Source organism: Salvelinus namaycush, chromosome 29 (assembly GCF_016432855.1).
Source record: "Salvelinus namaycush isolate Seneca chromosome 29, SaNama_1.0, whole genome shotgun sequence".
NCBI classification, from domain to species: domain Eukaryota; kingdom Metazoa; phylum Chordata; class Actinopteri; order Salmoniformes; family Salmonidae; genus Salvelinus; species Salvelinus namaycush.
Window position 1 is genome coordinate 3,098,251 of NC_052335.1, and position 24,667 is coordinate 3,122,917.

The following is a 24,667-nucleotide window of genomic DNA, read 5'->3' on the forward strand; positions in this document are numbered from 1 at the left end:
TTGGGGACTGTGAAGAGACCTCTAGTGGCATTTCTTGTGGGGTATGCATGGGTGTCCGAGCTGTGTGCCAGTAGCTCAAACAGACAGCTCGGTGCATTCAACATGTCAATACCTCTCATAAATACAAGTAGTGATGAAGTTAATCTCTCCTCCATTTTGATCTAGGAGCGATTGACATGCATATTATTAATATTAGCTCTCGGTGTACTTCTAAGGGCCAGCCGTGCTGCCCTGTTCTGAGCCAATTGCAGTTTACAGTCCAGGGTTACTCCAAGCAAATTAGTAATCTCAATTTGCTCAATTTCCACATTATTCATTATGAGATGTAGTTGAGGTTTAGGGTTTAGTGAATGATTTGTCCCAAATACAATACTTTTAGTTTTTGAAATATTTAGGGCTAACTTATTTCTTGCCACCCACTCTGAAAATAACTGCAACTCTTTGTTAATAAGTGTTGCAGTTATTTCAGTCACTGTAGTAGTGTCAGATAATCTCCCTAAGGAGAAGTGGGTGTGGAGTCGCAGGAGAGAGCAAATTTCAACAAGGGCGTTTTATTAACAAGTCCAAAGAACAGGAAACAGGACTACAACAGTAGCCTCAAAACAACCAGACACCGTCCAGGAAAAAAACACCTGTTCAACAGAACACAAGAAAACTCAACCCGAACTAAATGACAGCAAACGTAACAATCCCGCACAAAAACCCAAAGGGTATGGCGAGATGAAATACCCCCCTTAATTACCCTAAACGAACACAGGTGAAACACAAGACAGACATAACCAATAACCAAGGAAAAAGGATCGGTGACAGCTAGTAGACCGGCGACGACGACCACCGAGCGCCGCCCGAACAGGGAGAGGAGCCACCTTCGGTGGAAGTCGTGACATTCCCCCCCGACGCGCCTCGAGGACGACCCGGAGGTCGAGGCGCAGGGCGATCCGCGGGGTGGTGGAAATCACTCAGCAGTGATGGATCCAAGATGTCATCCACCGGTACCCAGAACCTCTCCTCTGGACCGCAACCCTCCCGACCCAAGAGGTACTGCAGGCCCCTCACCCGACGTCTAGAGTCCAGGATGGAACGTACAGTGTACGCCGGACCCCCCTCGATGTCCAGGGGGGGGCGGAGGGACCTCCCGCACCTCAACGTCCTGCAGTGGACCAGCTACCACCGGCCTGAGGAGAGACACATGAAACGAGGGGTTAATACGATAGTAGGGGGGAGCTGTGACCTATAACACACCTCGTTTATTCTCCTCAGGACTTTAAATGGCCCCACAAACAGCGAGCCCAGCTTCCGGCAGGGCAGGCGGAAGGGCAGGTTTCGGGTCGAGAGCCAGACCCTGTCCCCCGGTGCGAACAAGGGGGCCTCACTACGGTGGCGATCAGCGCTCACCTTCTGTCGCCCACCGGCCCGTTTCAGGGGTTCCTGGACGTCTCTCCAGTTCTCCTTTGAGCGATGCACCCAATCCTCCACCGCAGGAGCCTCGGTCTGGCTCTGTTGCCACGGTACCAGGACCGGCTGATAGCCCAACACGCACTGAAACGGCGACAGGTCCGTGGAGGAGTGGCGAAGTGAATTTTGGGCCATCTCGGCCCATGGGACGAACCTCGCCCACTCTCCAGGCCAGTCCTGGCAATACGACCGCAGAAACCTGCCCACATCCTGGTTCACTCTCTCCACCTGCCCATTACTCTCGGGGTGAAAACCAGAGGTCAGGCTGATCGAGACCCCCAGACACTCCATGAACGCCTTCCAAACCCGGGAAATGAACCGGGGACCCCGATCAGAAACTATGTCCTCAGGCACCCCGTAGTGCCGGAAGACGTGTGCAAACAGGGCCTCCGCAGTCTGTAGGGCCGTAGTGAGACCGGGCAAAGGGAGGAGATGGCAGGACTTAGAGAACCGATCCACAACGACCAGGATCGTAGTGTTCCCCTGTGACGGAGGGAGATTGGTAAGAAAGTCCACAGACAGGTGTGACCAAGGCCGCTGTGGAACGGGGAGGGGCTGTAACTTCTCTCTAGGCAGGTGTCTAGGAGCCTTACACTGGGCGCACACCGAACAGGAGGAAACATAAACTCTCACGTCCTTCACCAAGGTGGGCCACCAGTACTTCCCCCTAAGAGCCCGCACCATCCTATCGACACCCGGATGACCAGAGGAGGGAAGCGTGTGGGCCCACCTGATCAATCTATCACGAACACCAAGCGGGACGTACCTCCGACCAGCTGAACACTGTGGTGGAGGAGGTTCTAACCGGGACGCCCGCTCGATGTCCGCGTCCACCTCCCATACCACCGGTGCCACCAGACAAGAGGCCGGAAGTATGGGGGTGGGATCGATGGACCGCTCCTCGTCATCATAGAGACGGGACAGTGCGTCGGCCTTAGCGTTACGGGAACCTGGTCTATAAGAGATGGTGAAACGAAATCTGGTGAAAAACATTTGCCCACCTTGCCTGGCGAGGATTCAGTCTCCTCGCCGCCCGGATGTACTCCAGATTACGGTGGTCAGTCCAGATGAGAAAAGCGTGTTTCGCACCCTCAAGCCAATGTCTCCATACCTTCAGAGCTTTTACCACGGCCAGCAACTCCCGGTCCCCCACATCATAGTTTTGCTCCGCCGGACTGAGCTTCCTCGAAAAGAAAGCGCAGGGGCGAAGCTTCAGGGGCGTGCCCGAGCGCTGTGATAGCACGGCTCAAACACCAGCCTCGGACGCGTCCACCTTCACTATGAATGCCAAAGAGGGGTCCGGATGCGCCAATAGGGGAGCATCGGTAAACAACGCCTTCAGACGACCAAAAGCTCTGTCCACCTCCACTGACCACCGCAAACGCACCGGCCCCCCCTTCAGCAGTGAGGTAATGGGAGCAGCCACCTGCCAAAGACCCCGGATAAACCTCCGGTAGTAATTGGCAAACCCTAAAAACTGCTGCACCTCCTTTACCGTGGTCGGAGTCGGCCAATTACGCATCGCCGCAATGCGGTCACACTCCATCAATACCCCAGGAAAGAGACGGCTTGTTTGGAGAACACACATTTCTCGGCCTTGACGTACAGGTCATGCTCCAACAGTCGCCCAAGTACCTTGCGCACCAGAGACACATGCGCAGCGCGTGTGGCGGAATAGATCAGTATGTCATCGATGTAACCCACCACACCCTGCCCGTGCAGGTCCCTGAGAATCTCGTCTACAAAGGATTGGAAAACGGCTGGAGCATTTTTCAACCCATACGGCATGACGAGGTACTCATAATGGCCAGATGTGGTACTAAACGCGGTCTTCCACTCATCTCCCTCCCGGATTCGCACCAAGTTATACGCGCTACTGAGATCCAGTTTTGTGAAGAAGCGTGCTCCGTGGAATGACTCCACCGCCGTGGCGATGAGAGGTAGCGGGTAACTGAACCCCACTGTGATGGAATTTAGACCTCTATAGTCAATGCACAGACGCAGACCTCCCTCCTTCTTCTTCACAAAAAAGAAACTCAAGGAGGCAGGTGACGTGGAGGGCCGAATGTACCCCTGTCCCAGAGATTCGGTGACATATGTCTCCATAGCCACCGTCTCCTCCTGTGACAGGGGATACACGTGACTCCTGGGAAGTGCGGCGTTCACCTGGAGGTTTATCGCACAATCCCCTTGTCGATGAGGTGGTAATTGGGTCGCCCTCTTTTTACAGAAGGCGATTGCCAAATCGGTATATTCGGGGGGAATGCAGCACCAGGCCTACTGTACATGTGTCAATACTATCAGAGACCTACAAACCACAGATTGTCAATAGGTGTAACGTGTAATGTTTTTGTTATTCTGTATATGAACCCTTCATCTATAATAAAACTTAAAAGTACTGGACGTTGATATCTCATACATATTTTATAAAGGAGTAAGCTATTATCCAGTAGCCTAAACAGATTTACTAAGGTGTTATGTGCTGGACTGCTGGTGATATAATGGGCTCAATGAAAGTCAGTTTTGTTTTCCCCTCATACATTGTTGTTTGGTTGTTTGTTTTCAGTGTGTGCTGGGGATCTGGGATAGGTTTGGCTCCAGAACCACAGTCGAGGCTTGTGTAAACTTGGTGTTACTTGCTGAGGAGGCCTGTAATTCGCACATTCTGAAATTCCAAACAAAATGTTACAGTATGGCGAGCTGCCAAACCTGCAATGAACGCTGATACTCTAACCCGCACAACGTAACCACATCTTGATGGACAAAAAAAACAACTGTTAACTCGGAACTGCAAAATCGGACTTTAGTGAGTTCAAGACAACTGGGAACTATGGAAAAAATTAGCTACGACTGGGAAAATACGTTTGTGTACGGACAGACGCTGGGAGATGCGAAGCAAGTACAGGGAGTGAATATTTAATGAATAACAGACATGAAACCAAACACGGACAGCTTCTGGACAAGGGAAACATAACACTGACACAGGGATCAAACTGAGGAAGAGACAAATATATTGTAGAGGAGGCAATCAATAAAGTAATGGAGTCCAGGTGAGTCCAATGAAGCGCTGAGGCGCGTAATGATGTTGACAGGTGTGCGTAATGATGGGCAGCCTGGCGCCTTCGAGCGTAAGAGAGGGGGAGCGGGAGCAGGCGTGACAGTTTGGAACTTTCATCCAACTCGGAATTGTAAATTCGGAACTCGGGCCTCTTTCTAGATCTACGACCTGAAGATCACTGATGTCATCATGATTCAACTGTTTTTTTCCAGAGTTCCCAGTTGTCTTAAAAGCACCATAAATCCAGAGAATGCCAGACTTTGATGGCAAAGTTTGCCTAAGTAGGGCCGCCACGCCACCTTCCTGTTCAAGTGAGCACAGCACAACAAGGTGAGTCCAAAAATGTATTGTATGCTGCTGCATAAATGATGTCATATGCCAAGGGGATATGTATACTGAAGCTAAGAAAGTAATAATAAATGTATGCTGTGTGGCCCGTGTGCCTCACTCTAATAATTTGCTCTATTTTCACCTCTTAATTTCGCCTACTGTTCTGACTTGATGGTGCACATGTAGCCTACAACTTGTTTTTGAGAAATGTAATCATTGAATATTGTATCCTACCGTTCTGACTTTGTGTACAGGGAGAACACTGTAAGAACGGCCCATGTTCTGAATTCTGTCGGTGTACATTTCAAAAGTGCTGAACAAATAGTTATATTGACTACGTCCGTCCTAGATTGCTCATTGTCTTAAATGAAATTACAAATGGCCTCTTATCCGTTTGTCGTCCCCTTATGCCATCGTTTCTACATCTCAATTGTCAGTAGAAACCACATTTGTTTAAGCAAGTCAGTCATATCAGCAATGTTTTTTTAAAAGGCAGTAAATGAGGCTGAATGAACTGTTTCGCTGCAAACAAGGTTCCGCTGATAGCCAGGTGTCGCAGTGGTAAGGTGTTGAGCCTGCTGTTGGGACAGCTTTATGTAGGCCCTAACAGTTTGTGGGCAGCGTTTGTCACCATTATAGTGCAATTCATGCATAGTTAAGTGTTGTGTAGTGGCTTTGCTGGCATGCATCCCACATGTTTGTTTTTTTGCCCGACCAAGACACTGCCTATATGATCCAATATGATACTTTTTTATTTCCAATACTTGCAGAAAACGTAGGCATAAATAATAAATATGGTACAGTACAATAGGGAAAATAGAATAAAGATGCTCTTCCCCTCTGATCTGAAAACAACGCGCTCTGTGTTGCAGGTAGAATGTCACAGTGACACGATGCTGCTACCAAATTAGATGATTATGCAACGCTTGCTATTGCACACTGACCTTTGCCAGGTTGTAGGGAGGGGAGGAGCGGGGTCCTAAAGAGTTCGCTGCCACTCACGTTTCATCACTTGAGCGCTCGACTACCCCGGATCGGTCCTAGGACGCATTTTAGGCGCGTGGATGCATACTTGCTATCACTGACTACCTTTTTTACTTTTTATCGCGTTTGCCGTGGTTTCCGGACGAGCAGGAGCCAAAGAGGTGAAATAAGTGCGGTTTTCGCGATGGGAGCACAGAACTCAGCGCATCGGGACGGGAAGAGCCAAGAGGATGCTTCAGCCGAGAATCTGAGATCAGCGGTGAACGCGATTTCGGAGGGAGATAGCGTCGTCGAATCCAAGGTAAAACAATGGTACCCAGTAATGGCCACTTTACAGCTGACAATGTCAATATCTACTACCCTCAGGCTTAGCCTACACCCCAGGTTTATAAACATATTTGAGTTTATTTTGATAGATAAAGTATAAAATATTGGGCATCAATGTTGAATATTTTTGAGAATTCATAAACCCACGATGCCACTTTCTTTTTGCTGAGTAATGCTATGAGGTGCCTGTGGTCGCTGCAGTTAGCCTGTCTGTAGTAGGCTGTAGTAGCGGACTAAACTCTACTCCCGCAGTAATAAAAACGCCAACTGTGGTCTGCCGTGGTCACGATTTACGGCTCAATACCATGGGCTCACGGCATCAACAGTCTCTGTGTGCGTTTCAATAGCCCACAGCAGCCTAACCTACTGCAATATTACAACATTTATAGATGTTTAAGATACATGGATCTGCTGCTGATGATGATGGAGAATGATAAGAAGAAGAATAAAAATAGATTTATTAAACATTTATAATCATATTCATAACACACATGCAGTCATAATACAGGCTGCAATATTTTGTAGCTTGTAATGAATGGCACTCCCCAAGTTGATTGACAGCTGCTTGTCTTGGTCTTCAGATTTAGCCTCCACATCTAGATAGTTTCCTGCACTTTTTGAAACATATTCAAAGATACCCGAGATAAAATGATGAAAATCATAAAGGTATTGGCCAGTAATAACCTTTTAGCTTTTTGTGTCACATGATAATGTTATGTTTTGATTCCAATGTGCTTGTCCCAGCTCATACATAGCTGACTAATTTAACAATTTGCTGGTCCCATGTTAGTATGTAGGGTGCATAACTGCCACATCTATGTTATATTGCGAACAATGAACTATGTATCATGTTGACAACAAGGTCCATATGACTGACACTGATTCTGCTGTGGTGGACAGTGCAGTGCAGTGCCCCAGACTCAGCAGCGCTGGGAAGGCATGTCTCAATTTGCACCATGTGAAAAGAAAAATAACAAGAACACAGGAAATGTCCAAGGGGGTGCCTGGCTGGTTCTGACTTAAGATCCAGACGCACACACACATACACACACACACCTTCATTTAATTAGGCATAAGAATCATTCTTTTATTTTGGCTGGTGTTCTAGAAGCCAGGCGTGGCATAGTGGGTGTACAACATGATACACTCTGCAGCTGGGAGCTGTGGATAGGCATCAGTGATGTTTTTGTTCTACTGTAAGATAAGAGGAGATAGGCCCACTGACTCCAGATGGGCTATGGATATATTGCTTCTGTGTGAACGCTTCTGTAGGTTATGAATAATTCAGCTTTAAGAGGACTTCAGTTAATGGCTTTGTACATTTGGCCACCTGCTGTTTTTGAAGCACCCTTAAACATAATGCATTTCTTGACCTTTCAGTAGCCAGAAGGTGAGAAGTCAAGTTGATCTTTATTTTGCTGTATTTTAAAGGTCAACAGCTACATCAAAGAGTATTGAAATATTACCCTTCTATGCTGAACAGCAAATTAATAGTAAATATTGAAGACTTTCAAAGTTCCATTTTCCTTATATCTTGATGAAGCTGTATAGCACAAACTAAGCATTCCCGCAAGCTTGTTTTTCTGTGTGCTGTGTTTGCTCCTGATGTCATGGTGTGTAATAGTGAGGGTGTTGTGATTTGTGATTTTAGCAAGAATAGAGAAATAGGCGTGTATGTATTGCAGATGACAATATGTACCCCGCTGTAGCAGCTTTGTAGGACTATTCCAGCAACTTGCTACTTTGCTACTTCAAACATTTTTGCTTTCTCACCAATCTCAAATTTGAGTAACTTCTTGCATTTTTACCCAACTAAGTTGGAGGATTGGATACAGGAGCCAGCTTTATGCAATGACAATGAAGGTCATGATTTTGATGGTTTCCCATCTGATTGGTTTAATGTCCACCTATCGAATTAGAGAGCATTCTAAACTTGATAAGACCAGGAAGAGATCAACTGCTCACTGAAGTAGCTATGAGTTGCATACACACCTATTCAGTTTCAGCCTGAAGTAAATCAAACGTTTACAGTTTTTCAGCCCTTTAGTGACTAAACTAACATTGAATGCATGTTTACGGCAGAGTCTTTGTCCTTTGGCCTAGGACCTTCTCTGTCAGGGCCATCATGTGTTAAGAGTTTTGGTCGGGATGCAAATCCAACCAGCTTTAGACGTTTGCTGTTGTCTTTAAGCCTACCTTATGCTGTGAGGTTTCGCTTACCTCATATGTCATATAATCCAGCCCATCTGACTGAGTAGACCCTCATGACCTGTTATAACATAGTTATACCATCTTTATGATATTGAAATGTAGGATTGTCACCCAGTGGCAATGAGAAGCCAGACCATCTCAGGGATGGTGGGGATACAGCTCTAACAGATCCACAGATGATGCAATCTCTATTGCACTCCACACTGTCCTTTCCCACCTGGACAAAAGGAACACCTACGTGAGAATGCTATTCATTGACTACAGCTCAGCGTTCAACACCATAGTGCCCTCAAAGCTCATCACAAAGCTAAGGATCCTGGGACTAAACACATCCCTCTGCCACTGGATCCTGGACTTCCTGATGGGCAGCCCCCAGGTGGTAAGGGTAGGTAACAACACATCTGCCACGCTGATCCGCAACACTGGAGTCCCTCAGGGGTGCGTGCTCAGTCCCCTCCTGTACTCCCTGTTCACCCATGACTGCATGGCCAGGCACGACTCCAACACCACCGTTAAGTTTGCAGGCGACACAACAGTGATAGGCCTGATCACTGACAACGACGAGGCAGCCTATAGGGAGGAGGTCAGAGACCTGGCCGGGTGGTGCCAGAATAACAATCTATCCCTCAATGTAATCAAGACAGAGCAGATGATTGTGGACTACAGGAAAAGGAGGACCGAGCATGCCCCCATTCTCATCAACGGGGCTGTAGTGGAGCAGGTTGAGAGCTTCAAGTTCCTTGGTGTCCACATCACCAACAAACTAGAATGGTCCAAACACACCGAGACAGTCGTGAAGAGGGCAAGACAAAACCTATTCCCCCTCAGGAGACTGAAAAGATTTGGCATGGGTCCTCAGATCCTCATAAGGTTCTACAGCTGCAACATCGAGAGCATCCTGACTGGTTGCATCGCTGCCTGGTACGGCATCTGCTCGGCTTCCGACCGTAAGACAAATTGCAGACTATCGGTCACACTTGATACGGCCACACAACTTTTACCATAGCCTGTAGGTGAGCATGTCACAACATTTATTTTTTTGTTGCGTGTTCAAGCAGAGGAGTTGTTTCCTTCATCGATTCAGAAATTAGTGACTACCACGCGCTCCCCTTCTACGGGCATGTGGGGAGGGTTCTTGAAATGTAACATCCATCACAATGTAGCAGCTGGAATACAGCGGCCCATTCTAGCCGTTTCAAAAGGAGGCGTGACATCATCGTGATTTTTGATATATGGTTACTCGAGAATAGGCGGGATCCTAAATACTAGTAATGGGGGGGTGTCGATATTTACTTATCAGAATATTATTTTTGGACGATAGGAAATCGATATTTGACTCCTAGTATCGATTTGTAAAAGCCGACTAGCTAATGTAGCTAGTGATAACTACCGCTAGTCGGCACTACTTGCACCAAAACTCGGTTATTTGTCATCCTATAGCTTGTTCACCATCTTCTTTTTAAATAATGAGCCAACCTGTTTTCAGCACTTTTATTTCCCTGACTGATAAAAACATATTTTCTCATGCTCTCTCATCTCTCTGTCGCAGACATATAGTGAGCAATATGTTTGGAACATCAAATTGCAATAAAATCACCGTATCGTATCGCAATACAAATAGAATCGTGAGAATCGCAATACATATCGTATCGGCACCTAAGTATTGTGACAATATTGTATCGTGAGGTCGCTGGCAATTCCCAGCCCTACTAAATACATTGTTTTGCTCCTGACACACAATACCTGTGTCAATCAAGAAATGTATGGAGCATGAACATTCCTTACACAGCACCATCCATCCATAAGCACATACATGCATTCATACAAACACTGTTTACACATGCCTGTGTCATGCTACATGCAGTTCACAATAAAGGGCCATTCACTTGCTCTCAGCAGAACACAGTAGCGGGTGATTATAAACATTGACATGGGTAATGTTATGTAATGTAATGAGTAGATCGCTTAAAGGCCCATACGTTCTTTTATAATGAGCTTTGGCTGGTCTAGCTCCGTTATGACTCTTATTATCCTGTTTAGGACTGAAGGACGAGGCAGGCATAGAGGGATGGGAGTGGGTGAGGAGGGGGGAGGAGGAGAAGAGAGCGTAAAGCCAAATTGAGGAGCCATTGAGGATAGGCTGAGGGAGACAGGCTTGAGTGTGCACCAGCCCAAAACAGCCAGGAAGGAGAGTGTTTTGGGTGGGTGGGGGGATGGAGGGATGAGAGAGGGGGAGGAGAGAGGTATAGAGAGACCGAGATGTGGAGTGAAATGGGGACCTGCCAGGGTGACATAAAGACAGATGAATCGGGTGATTGTTCCTGGTCCCCTTGGTTAAAAGGATCCTGATGACAGCAGGGGTAGACAGTGAAACGGACTCAGGTAAAGAAAGAGTCTAATGGGGAGATCTAGGCAGCCAGGCCACCCGTGATACAAGTCAGTATTCGACGTCCATCCATGTCTGAACACGTTGGAAGATGACGCGGAAACTGGCCACTAGGGGCAACAGTGAGGGGTGTTACCTTCAGGTAGATTCCATTTTTTGATTGTAGATGGGGTTGGCAGATGGGCATAAGCATCTGCCTCTGATTCCAAAAGTTGCTGGTTCGAATCCAGCAATAGGACATTTTTTTGAATTTTCTGTTTTAAGCATATCTCAAACTTTAACCCTTACCTTGACCATTTGGAGTTAAAGCCTAAACTTTTTATATTTTCATTTATTTTATTTAACCTTTATTTAACAAGGCAAGTCAGTTAAGAACAAATTCTTATATACAATGACGGCCTACCCCGGCCAAACCCGGACGACGCTGGGCCAATTGTGACTATGGGACACCCAATCACGGCCGGTTGTGATTCAGCCTAGAATCGTACCAGGGTCTGTAGTGATGCCTTTAGCACTGAGATGCAGTGCCTTAGACTGCTGCATCAGTCGGGAGCCCTAACTTAACACTAACTTTACAATTTTAGAGTTATTGCCTTAACTTAAACACTTCAAAATGTGATGTTTGCCTCAACTTCGATATTTGACGTTTGAGAAACATAGATGAACGTCTAATTCTGACATGAGACTGTGAGAGCTAGTTGGATCGAGGACCTCCTCTCTCATCTGCAGCTATGGGTTAATGGGAGTTTGGACTGAGTAGGAGTCTGTTGCTAGGTCCCAATACTCTCACAAGGCCTCCCTCCGTTCCCCAACTTCTTCTCTTCATTACAACTGAGGGGTGGAAGGACTGGATAGGATTCAACAATATAGCATTACTTATCCAGTCCTGTCAGATCTTTGATCACAAAGGAAAGGCAACGATGAGAGTTTGATTCAACCTTTCATTGACTAGGTTCATGTTATAGGAGCCTCACCTGATTACATAATTCAGTTAAACCATAATGGAAGTAGCTTCTGGAGGTCAATCACATTTATTTATAAAGCCCTTTTTACATCAGCCGATGTCACAAAGTGCTGTACAGAAACCCAGCCTAAAACCCCAAACAGCAAGCAATGCAGATGTAGAAGCACAGTGGCTCGGAAAAACTCCCTAGAAAGGCAGGAGCCTAGGAAGAAACACAGAGAGAACCCAGGCTCTGAGGAGTGGCCAGTCCTCTTCTGACTGTGCCGGGTGGAGATTATAACAGTACATGGCCAAGATGTTCAAATGTTCATAGATGACCAGCAGGGTCAAATAATAATAATCATAGTGGTTGTAGAGGGTGCAACAGGTCAGCACCTCAGGACTAAATGCCAGTTGGCTTTTCATAGCTGATCATTCAGAGTTGGAGACTACAGGTAGAGAGAGAGAGTCGAAAACAGCAGGTCCGGGACAAGGTAGCATGTCTGGTGAACAGGTCAGTGTTTCATAGCCGCAGGCAGAAAAGTTGAAACTGGAGCAGCAGTTGGACCAGGTGGACTGGGGACAGCAAGGAGTCATCAGGCCAGGTTGTTCTGAAGCATGGTCCTAGGTCTCAGGTCCTCCGAGAGGAGAAAGAGAGCGAGAGAGAGAGAGAATTAGATGGAGGATACTTAAATTCACACAGGACACCGGATAAGACAGGAGAAATACTCCAGATATACAGTGCCTTGCAAAAGTATTCATCCCCCTTGGCGTTTTTCCTATTTTGTTGCATTACAATCTGTAATTTAAATATATTTTTTGGGGGATTTCATGTAATAGACATACACAAAATAGTCCAAATTGGTGAAGGGAAAAAAAAAAAAAATGACTTGTTTCAAAAAATAAAATACATTTCTTTATGGAAAAGGGGTATGTGCATATGTATTTGCTATGAAGCCCCTAAATAAGATCTTGTGCAAGCAATTACCTTCAGAAGTCACAAAATGAGTTAAATAAAGTCCACCTGTGTGCAATCTGTCACATGATCTCAGTATATTGTGGCAAACCAGGGGGTTGGGTCAAAACGTTTACACAGATCAGACACGGAGAGAGTAGATTTAGCTCAGTTTCAAAAGGTGTTTATTAAAATAATAGTCCAAAAGAAAATAATAGGTCTCCCCCAAGAGACCCTCTCCGGGTTACCGTCTTCTGGGCTCCAGGTCTTGCTGTATCCTGTGGGGATGAACTCCCTCCTGTTACCTCTGGTACCGTCCCCACCTATACGTGAGTCCCCCCAGCTTTATGGGAGTTGTACAGCTGGTGAGCAATCATCCCTTGATTACTCACCAATCCCCAGTCAGCCCCAATTAGTCCTGGCCGGAGAGCCCGTCGAGACCTGGCACGTCCAGCAGATGGAGCCATCGCCTTGTGATGTATACTCCGTCTGTCACCAGGCCTTGACGAGTCTCCCCCTGGTGGCTGACCTGCTGTACACCACAACATATACATCTGTTCTGGAAGGCTCCAGAGTCTGCAACACCACTAAGCAAGGGGCACCACCAAGCAAGCGGTACCATGAAGACCAAGGAGCTCTCCATACAGGTCAGGTACAAAGATGTGGAGAAGTACAGATCAGGGTTGGGTTATACTTGAACATCCCACGGAGCACCATTAAATCCATTATTAAAAAATTGAAAGAATATGGCACCACAACAAAGCTGCCAAGAGAAGGCCGCCCACCCAAAACTCACGGACCAGTCAAGGAGGGCTATACCAGAGAGGCAACAAAGATATGAAAGATAGCCCTGAAGGAGCCGCAAAGCTCCACACCGGAGATTGGAGTATCTGTCCATAGGACCACTTTAAGCCTTACACTCCACAGAGCTAGGCTTTACAGAAGAGTGACCAGAAAAAAAGCCATCGCTAAAAGAAAAAAATCAGCAAACACGTCTGGCGCAAACCCAACACCTCTTATCACCCCGAGAACATCCTCCCCATAGTGAAGCATGGTGGTGGAAGCATCATCGGCAGGGACTGGGAAACTGGTCAGAATTGAAGGAATGATGGGTGGCGCTAAACACAAGGAAATTCTTGAGGGAAACCTGTTTTAGTCTTCCAGAGATTTGAGACTGGGACAGAGGTTTACCTTCCAGCAGGACAATGACCCTAAGCATAATGCTAAAGCAACACTCGAGTGGTTTAAGGGGAAACATTTAAATGTCTTGGAATGGCCTAGTCAAAGCCGAGACCTCAATTCACTCGAGAATCTGTGGTATGACTTAAAGATTGCTGTGCACCAGCGGAACCCATCCAACTTGAAGGAGCTGGAGCCGTTTTGCCTTGAAGAATGGGAAAATATCCCAGTGGATAGATGTACCAAGCTTATAGAGACATACCCCAAGAGACTTGCAGCTGTAATTGCTGCAAAAGGTGGCTCTATAACGTATTGAATTTGGGGGGTTGAATAGTGATGCACGCTCAAGTTTTCTCTTTTTTTGTCTTATTTATTTATTGTTTGTTTCACAAAAAAAATTATTTAGCATCTTCAAAGTGGTAGGCATGTTGTGTAAATCAAATGATACAAATCCCCCCAAAAATCTATTTTAATTCCAGGTTGTAAGGCAACAAAATAGGAAAAATGCCAAGGGGGTGAATACTTTTGCAAGCCACTGTAACAGACTGACACTAGCCCCCCGACACATAAACTCTTGCAGCATAAATACTGGAGGCTGAGATAGGAGGGGTCGAGAGACACTGTGGCCCCGTCCGTCGATACCCCTGGACAGGACCAACAAGGCAGGATATAACCCCACCCACTTTGCCAGAGCACTGCCCCCACACCACTAGAGGGATATCTGAAGGTAGCCTAATTCGTTAAGAGTGAACGGAGATGTATGCACGAGACAGAATGCACGTGCAACACGTATACAGTACATTTGCGATGGTACCTTTCTCATGTCCATATCATTGCACAAGATTGTGTTGTCTATGTATTTGATCCCGTTTTTCTCCAGGAAAACTGAGCATCCCATAATTCTAGTGTCACCTCCCAAAGTGATAAGTTGTTCCCTCCTCACATAAACAGGTCCCTGCAAAGATCTCCGTCTTAGCTCTTTATCTTCATTAAATCCTCTCTAACTAATGGTCAGCCCAATATAAGCCAAACCATGCATAGAATGCATAGATAGTTGTAAGGTGATTAGAGGTGCGGAGATCAATCGCTATGGACACTAGAATGGGGAGGAATGATTGGAATTGCTCCCTTGGGTGACAACAGAAAGGAGAATTAGGGAAGGGGATTGGCCTAATTCTTTATGAAAGGCAAAAGCAGTTTGGGAAGGGAAATAGAATTGGAATTCCCTTTATCTGATATTTTTTTCTAATCTTTACAGGAAAATGCCACGGGCACTATGTGATATGTGGAGACATTTCACTGCAGCGAATGTAGAAGGAAAAGCTGTGTGCATTTGAAAATGCTGTGCCATATCATATGTGAAGAATGCAAGAAAGATGCAGAAACATCTGGCCAAGTGCATAAAGTTCCCTCAGCGCTCACAACAAGCAACCTCTGACAAAAGTCTCTCTACTTTTATTCGAGGTGAAAATGATGAATCAGACACCTTATCAATAGCAACAGCTCATGGTCCTCCTGGAATCAGAAGTTTTTTTGACTCAATGGAGGAACGTAGTCAGAGAAATGCTGACGAATGTCTTGCTGGAGCTGTGTATGCAACTGGTTCACCTCTGATGCTCACAGGCAATGTCTATTGGAATTTCTGAATGTTCTTCGCCGAGCATACACCCCTCCAACCAGACATGCCTTATCTACTAATTTGCTGGATGCAGAGTTCAACAGAGTTCAAGTGAAGGTCAAGCAAATCATACAGAAAGCAGACTGTATTGCAATCATCTCTGATGGGTGGTCGAATGTTCGTGGGCAAGGAATAATTAACTACATCATCTCCACCCCTCAACCAGTATTTTACAAGAGCACAGACACAACCAGTATTTTACAAGAGCACAGACACAAGGGACAACAGACACACCGGTCTCTACATTGCAGATGAGCTGAAGGCAGTCATCAATGACCTTGGACCACAAAAGGTATTTGCACTGGTGACAGACAATGCTGCGAACATGAAGGCTGCTTGGTCTAAAGTGGAGGAGTCCTACCCTGACATCACACCCATTGGCTGTGCTGCTCATGCATTGAATCTGCTCCTCAAGGACATTATGGCACTGAAAACAATGGATACGCTCTACAAAAGAGCCAAAAAAATGGAAGGGTCATCAAGTTACATCAGCAATCTACCTCACCAAGCAAAGTGAGAAGAATAAGAGCACCACATTGAAGCTATTGGGGTGGTGTTGTCATCATGTTTGACAGTCTCCTAGAGGGGAAGGAGTCTCTCCAAGAAATGGCCATATCACAGTCTACCGATATGGACAGCCCCATCAAGAGGTTAGTCCTGGATGATGTATTTTGGGAGAGAGAGGTAAGCAGCCTGAAACTCCTGAAACCTATAGCAGTAGCCATTGCACGGATTGATGGAGACAATGCCATCCTGTCTGCTGTTCAGACCCTGCTTGCAGATGTAAGAGAATAAATCCGTACTGCCCTGCCCACTTCTCTGTTGCTCCAAGCAGAGGAAACTGCAGTTCTGAAATACATAAAAAAGCGTGAAGACTTCTGCCTGAAGCCCATACACGCCACAGCGTACATGTTGGACCCCAAGTATGCTGGCAAGAGCAGCCTGTCTGTTGCAGAGATCAACAAGGCCTATGGTGTCATCACTACCATGTCTCGCCACCTTGGCTTGGATGAGGGAAAGGTTCTTGGTAGTCAGGCGAAGTACACTTCCAAGCAAGGGCTTTGAGAAGGAGATGCAATATGGCAGTTGCACCAACATATCTCATCAGCCACCTGGTGGAAGGGACTTTGTGGATCTGAGGCTCTTTTCCCATTTGCCTCCATCATCCACCAAAACCCACCAACATCAGGCTCCTCAGAGCGCAACTGGTCCTTGTTTGGGAACACACACACACACCAAAGCCCGCAACAGGCTGACCAATACAAGAGTTAAAGAACTGGTGGCCATCCGGGCAAATTTGAGGGTTTTTGAACCTGGCAACGAGCCATCTACAACAAGGTTGGAAAGTGACAGTGAAGATGAGGACTCAGAGTCTGATGTTCAAGTGGGGGACATTGTTGTGGTCCAGGGAGAAGACATGAAAGCCTGAGAGGAAGACAACCAAAGTTTCTAGACTATCATTTTACAGAATTTAATCATTTGCAATTATGTCTACTTATGATAAGGTTAAATGTTTATGATATGGCAAATATATCCAATGCAAAAAAAATCTACATTTAAATGGGAGTACTATTAATTTGCATATATTTCCGTTAATTCCCACATATTCCCATTAATTCCCATATATTCCCATTAATTCCCATAGAAAGTTTCCACCTCTGAGTATTACCCAAAATGTGCAACCCTACTAGTAACGCTACAATGTTCTCTTCCCAGAGTGTCTACTTTGTGTTGTTTTGGTCTTTATGTCTCACTGCTCTGTACGAGCTCTCCTCTCCTGCCTCCCTTTCTCTCTTAATGGAGGAGAAGAAGCTTGTGTGTAATTAGAGTTTGTCCTCCATCCCCCCATTTCGGCCATGTCAGATCCACCGCCAGCTCAGCTCTGGAAATAATGGACCTGTGTATTTGGGCTTTTAGAAAGGAGAGGAGGCTCTTGTTCTTTTGTACGTTTCTCACCCCTCGTTCCCTCTGATGGGGAGTTCAATCCCGTTCCATGATAATGAGTTTCAGGGAAACCCGGAATCACAAAACGGCAACAAAATAAACGAGGAACATAACAATCGGGAAAATCTATGAATATAATTATATAAATTATATTATGATTATCTTATTAAAATGTTTACCCCCTCTATGGAGGCCGTCCTTGACACAGCATGAGTGTCTTTCTGTGTTTCTCTGTTAGTTATATTGCGTTATATGGATAAGGGAAACATCACACGGAGAGCCGTCTGGTCTGTGGCTCTCTAATCTAACAGGTTGTCTTTTGTTCTAGTCCTGTTATATTTTACACACAGCACCAGACAGGTTTATTCCACTGTGTCTGTGGATTCTCCAGTTCAGATGGCTGGTTGTTCATCTGGTTATTATTGACAGATTGATCAGAATATTTTAAATCGTTGTATTGTTGTTGTCTTGTCACTGTAATAAAAGTGCATTAGAAAGTGTGGCACGACCCAACATAGTTACAATAAACGGCTTTGACTTGAAGTAGGCCTAAAGATTGGCTTGTAATGAATTATCTTTTTATGTACAGTAGTACTATTTTCAAGTAGGCCTTAGGGACAAGTGCACCTCTGGATCGGCACTCAGAACTGGTTTTTCCACCGGACGCTAGAACGCTTTCTATTCAAATCCTATGGAAAACAAACACATCACTATCCGCTTTCATTCTTGGGGAAAGGGGAAAAGGGAATTTAGGTGGGTGTGGGATTTTTCTATCTTGGCAGCAGAGAACTGTTAACTCATGCAATGTTCCCACATTTATGTCTGTATGTAAAATACCCTGTCCCCCATTCCATCAGTCAGGCCAATGTTATTTAGTTTACATTCATTTGATTATAATATACCCCAGCTAGATATGGTATACCCTAACCTTTGGGGTTTAACATACAGTATTGGAAAACACAGCCATATATCTCATGCATAAATGGTATCCCAGTGAACACATAGATACAGAATGACACAGCAGAACCAGCATGCCTCCATGAATAGAGTCATACTGGGGAGACATGGTCATCATCCCTAGTTTGCCCGAGGGATGTGTGTGGGATCTGATGGGAAAACGTTTCCCTCCGCACAGCTATGGTTCCAGTCAACTTAATACTGGAAGTAGGAAGAGATCTTTGGATTGATCCATTGTTATACACTTAAACACACATCCAAATATGAATCTACTCCCTCCTCCTCCCCAACACACGTGCACTCTCTACCTCTCTTTTCAAATGACGGATGGCATCCCTTGAAGAATCGAATTGATTTGTCTCCAATGTTTTAATCTCAAATGTGATGAGACCAGATGCTGAAGTGTTAGGCGGTGGGGGGGATTTGCCCTTTGGGAGACATTGTCCTGTGATGAGGATGCGCACAGGTCTGGCCAGCAGGGGGTGCACCCTCTGCTGTTTCCTGAAGTCCACGATCATCTCCTTTGTTTTGTTGACGTTGAGTGCGAGGTTGTTTTCCAGGCACCACATTCCCAGAGCCCTCACCTCCTCCCTGTAGGCTGTCTCATCATTGTTGGTATTCAAGCCTACTACTGTGTTGTGTCGTCTGCAAACTTGATGATTGAGTTGGAGACGTGCTTGGCCACGCAGTCATGGGTGAACAGGGAGTACAGGAGGGGGCTGAGCACGCACCCTTGTGGGGCCCTAGTGTTGACAATCAGCGGAGTGGTGATGTTTCCTACCTTCACCACATGGGGGCTGCCCGTCAGGAAGTCCAGGACCCAGTTGCACAGGGCAGGGTTCAGACCCAGGGCCTCGAGCTTCATGATGAGCTTGGAGGGTACTATGGTGTTGAATGCTGAGCTATAGTCAATAAACAGCATTCTTACATAGGTATTCCTCTTGTTCAGATGGGATAGGACAGTGTGCAGAGCGATGGCGATTGCAACATCTGTGTATCTATTGGGGCGGTAAGCAAATTGAAGTGGGTCTAGGGTGACAGGTAAGGTAGAGGTGATATGATCCTTGACTAGGCTCTCAAAGCACTTCATGATGCCAGAGGTGAGTGCTACTGGGCGATAGTCATTTACCTTTGCCTTCTTGGGTACAGGAACAATGGTGGCCATCTTGAAGCATGTGGGGACAGCAGACGGGGATTGGGTAGATATTGAAGAAGCCCGTAAACACACCAGCCAGCTGGTTTGCGCATGCTTTGAGGACGCGGCTAGGGATGCCGTCTTTACCTGTAGCCTTGTGAGGGTTAGCACGTTCAAATGTTTTACTCACGTCGGACACGGAGAAGCAGAGCCCACAGTCCTTGGTAGCGGGCCGCGTTGGTTGCACTGTGTTATCCTCAAAGCGTGTGAAGAATGTGTTTAGCCTGTCCGGAAGCAAGACGTCAGTCTCGGCGACGTGGCTGGTTTTCCTTTTATAGTCCATGATTGTCTGTTGTCCCTGCCACAAACGTCTCGTGTCTGAGCCGTTGACTTGCGACTCCATTTTGAGATATTCATCTTTAAGTAAAACACATACATTTGGTTCCAACTTTGGTCTACAACCAAACTCTAACGTATAACAGTTGGGATCAGCTGAAAACATGCCCTCTTTTCCAGCCATGTCTTTAATACATAAAATACATCAAATGCTGGTTGTCCAGTAGATTGGTCAGACCATCGTTGAATAGTAAGAAGCACGGGCACTTCCTGTTTGAGTTTCTTCCTATAGGATGGGAGGAGCAAGATGGAGTCGTGGTTAGATTTGCCGAAAGGAGGACGGGGGAAGGCCTTGTAAGCATCCCGGAAGTTTGAATAGCAATGTTCGAGAGTCTTAGTAGAGCGAGTAGGACAGTCAATATGTTGATAGAATTTCGGCAGCCTAGTCCTCAGATTTGCTTTGTTAAAATCCCCAGATACAATAAATGCCGTCTCAGGATATGTGGTTTTCAGTTTGCATAAAGTCCAGTGAAGTTCTTTGAGGGCCGTTGAGGTTTCGGCTATAGATGGGATGTAAATGGCCGTGGCGATGACAGAGGAGAATTCTCTTGGGAGATAATATGGTCACCGTTTAATTGTGAGGTATTCTATGTCAGGTGAACAACATGACTTGAGTTCCTGTATGTTCCTAGAATTACACCATGAGTCGTTAATCATGAAACACACCCCCCACCCCCGCCCTTCTGCTTCCCGGAGAGATATTGATTCCTGTCTAAACGATGTACTGAGAATCCTGCTGGCTTTACTGACTCCTACAGAGTATTAAGAGAGAGCCATGTTTCCGTGAAACAATGTATGTTACGGGCCCTCCAGGACACCTACAGCACCCGATGTCACAGGAAGGCCAAAAAGATCATCAAGGACAACGACCATCTGAGCTACTGCCTGTGCATCAAAGCTGGGACCGAGAGACTGAAAAACAGCTTCTATCTCAAGGCTATCAGACTGTTAAACAGCCATCACTAACAGAGAGGCTGCTGCCAACATACAGACTTGAAATCATTGGCAACTTCAATAAATGGATCACTAGACACTTTAATAATGTCCCTTTAATAATGTTTACATCTTGCATTACTCATGTCATATGTATATACTGTATACTGCTTTGTCATCGCTCATCCATATATTTATATGTATATATTCTTATTCCATTCCTTTACTTAGATTTGTGTGTATTAGGTAGTTGTTGTGGAATTGCTAGATTACATGTTAGATATTGCTGCACTGTCAGAACTAGAAGCACAAGCATTTCGCTACACTCGCAATAACATCTGCTAACCATGTGTGTGACCAACACAATTTGATTTGATTAATTAACATTTTCTTAGAAAGCCCTCTACCTTTCCACAATTCCTTTACTCATACATAAAGTATGAGAACAGCCATGTCTTGTTTGCGTTTGGTCCTGTGTACCCTGTAGTTTTAGGTTAAAGTGTATGTCATGTGCAAGGAAAGAGTCTTAACATGATGCGAAACAGCTCCAGGCGTTCCATGCTTTTCTTAACTCTTGTTCTGAGCACCTGGGATTCGCTATGAAATCTGACACACGTCAAATCAGTTTCCTTGATCTTTGGATTTTGTGTGAGGATAATGTTCTATACACAGTTTGTTGAGGTCTGATTGCTGTCACCCGCTTCCATTGAAAAACATTTTGCCCTTCAGCCAATTCTGTTGAATCAAAAGAATTTTCAATAAACAAATCAGATTTCCACAGAAAGCTGTATAATGCCATAAGCAAACAGGAAAACGCTGTCCTTGATGTCAGTTGTCCTTGATGTCAGTTGTCCTTGATGTCAGTTGTCCTTGATGTCAGTTGTCCTTGATGTCAGTTGTCCTTGATGTCAGTTGTCCTTGATGTCCTTTGTTTTAAATGTATTATTTAAAAAAATATATATTTGCATTGTTTGCTGTTTTCTTCTGTCTTTTCCTTTTTTCTCTTTAGTTCTTCTCTTGGTTGTTGGTGCATTGGGGGGTTCTTGGGGGTGGGGAATGGAATTAATTGTATTTTTTATTATTTTTCTTCCAGGTGGGGGGGACTGTGGGAGGGGTCTCCTCCAATGGTTGAGGGACAACTATTGGGGAACTGTGGGGGATCTTGGAGGGTTCTGGTTTCACAAGATTGTGATCATGAAAAAGGAAACTATGACATATTTTATATCACTATCATGCACACGCACCCTCACACATAAGGATGGCTCTGTTGCGGAAAGACTGATACATGTTTGATAGTGTCTTGATGCTGTATTGTTTGTCCTTCATGTTCTAATACTTTAATGTTACCCCTTCCTTTTGTTTTTTGTAATAAATAATTATAAAAAACAGGAAAACGCTCATCCAGAGGCGGCGCTCCTAGTGGCCGGGGACTTAATGCAGGGAAACTTAAATCTGTTTTACCTAATTTCTATCAACCTGTAAAATGTGCAACCAGAGGGAAATAAATTCTAGATCACCTGTACTCCACACACAGAGACGTGTATAAAGCTCTCCCTCGCCCTCCATTTGGTAAATCCGACCACAACTCTATCCTTCTGATTCCTGCTTACAAGCAAAAACTAAAGCAGAAAGCACCAGTGACTCGGTCAGTAAAGAAGTGGGTTTGGCGACAAGTTTTGGTGTGTGTCGGGGCATGTCTAAAGGACAAACAATTCATAACTCAGTAGGGTCATGCTGTTGTGTGGTGTGTAGGGGCATGGCGGATGTGTCCCTCTCCCTCCTTCCTTCCCTTCCTCTCTCCCTCCATCCACTGTAAAATCTCTGGGATTTACTGTATTGATCAATCCCTGAGGGATCGTCAGTGTAAATCCTGCAGCCTTGGGAAGTGTACAGAGGGATGGGGAGACTCCCACACTACAGAATAGCTGACTGGTTATTCTTTTTGCTGCGCGACGGAAATGGATAGCGTACACGTACAGCTCCTCTCTGATAGAATATCTTATCTGTCTACGGCTGGAACACAGTAGACATGGCTGGGGGGTTTGATACTGTCTCTGTTTGGATATGAACATCTGACAGCTTTTTAAAATCTATTTTTTGGGGAGGGGGGGTAGATCAGCTTTAATATATTGCAGATAGTTTGTGGGTTCTATCAATGCAATTGTTTGCATAATTTTCTATCCCCACTTTTTTATTGTATTTTTAAAATATATTATCCTGCTTTATTATTTTCCCATAACACTACCCCTCCCCCCCACCTAATTGGAGTAAACTAATGGATCGGCTAATTAATCAATATTTAGATTTATTCTACTTCCAACCTATACATTTTACGAGCACGGTACATTTTACGTTAGTTATCCCTCTTTTCCTTGAGTCCCACCCTTCTGCCATCTATCTCTGAAAAGTTTTGATTTTTGCCATATATTTTTAAACTGCGCAGGGATGTTTCACAAACGTTCTGAACCATTCTCAAATCAAATCAAAGTGTATTAGTCACGTGTGCCGAATACAACAGGTGTAGACCTTACAGTGAAATGTTTACTTACAGGCTCTAACCAACAGTGCAGTTTCTAAGTAAAACATAAAAAGTATGTGGCGCAATGGTCTAGGGCACTGCATCGCAGTGCTAGCTGCGCCACCAGAGTCTCTGGGTTCGCGCCCAGGCTGGGCTGGGTTCGCGCCCAGGCTCTGTCGCAGCCGGCCGCAACCGGGAGGTCCGTGGGGCGACGCACAATTGGCATAGCGTCGTCCGGGTTAGGGAGGGTTTGGCCGGTAGGGATATCCTTGTCTCAGTATGTAAAATGTAATGAAAAAATGTAAAAAAATGTAATAAAATGTATGCACTCTACTGTAAGTCGCTCTGGATAAGAGCGTCTGCTAAATATGTAAAATGTAAAAAAATGTATTAGGTGAGCAATAGGTAAGTAAAGAAATAAAAACAACAGTAAAAAGACAGTGGAAAATAACAGAATCGAGGCTATAACAGTAGATTGAAGTAGTATGTACATGTAGGAATGGTTAAAGTGACTATGCATATATGATGAACAGAGAGTAGCACTAGCGTAAAAGAGGGGTTGGCGGGTGCCGGGTGCCGGGACACAATGCAGATAGCCCAGGTAGCCAATGTGCGGGGGCACCGGTTGGTCGGGCTAATTGAGGTAGTATGTACATGAATGTATAGTTTAAGTGACTATGCATATATGATAAACAGAGAGTAGCAGCAGAAAGAGGGGAGGGGGGGTCACACAATGCAAATAGTCCGGGTAGCCATTTGATTACCTGCTCAGGAGTCTTATGGCTTGGGGATAAAAACTGTTGAGAAGCCTTTTGGTCCTAGACATGGCGCTCCGTTACCGCTTGCCATGTGGTAGTAGAGAGTAGAGAGAACAGTCTATGACTGGGTTGGCTGGAGTCTGTGACAATTTTTAGGGCCTTCCTCTGACACTGCCTGGTGTAGAGGTCCTGGATGGCAGGCAGCTTAGCCCCAGTGATGTACTGGGCCGTACGCACTACCCTCTGTAGTGCCTTGCGGGCGGAGGCCGAGCAGTTGCCGTACCAGGCAGTGATGCAACCAGTCAGGATGCTCTCAATGCTGCAGCAGTAGAGCCTTTTGAGGATCTGAGGACCCATGCCAAATCTTTTTAGTTTCCTGAGGGGGAATAGGCTTTGTCGTGACCTCTTCACGACTGTCTTGGTGTGTTTGGACCATTCTAGTTTGTTGGTGATGTGGACACCAAGGAACTTGAAGCTCTCAACCTGCTCCACTACAGCCCCGTCGATGAGAATGGGGGCA

The 24,667-nt window shown here is 45.6% G+C and overlaps 1 protein-coding gene across 1 annotated transcript in view; it reads left to right on the top strand.

Annotated features, from left to right (window-relative positions):
- Window positions 1–6,011: 6,011 nt before the first annotated feature.
- LOC120023926 (A-kinase anchor protein 12-like) overlaps window positions 6,012–24,667 on the top strand; it is a 64,253-nt gene continuing 45,597 nt past the window's right edge. The window contains exon 1 of the mRNA XM_038968028.1: window positions 6,012–6,128. Within this exon, the coding sequence (XP_038823956.1) occupies window positions 6,012–6,128 (117 nt within the window). The remainder of the gene's footprint in view (window positions 6,129–24,667) is intronic.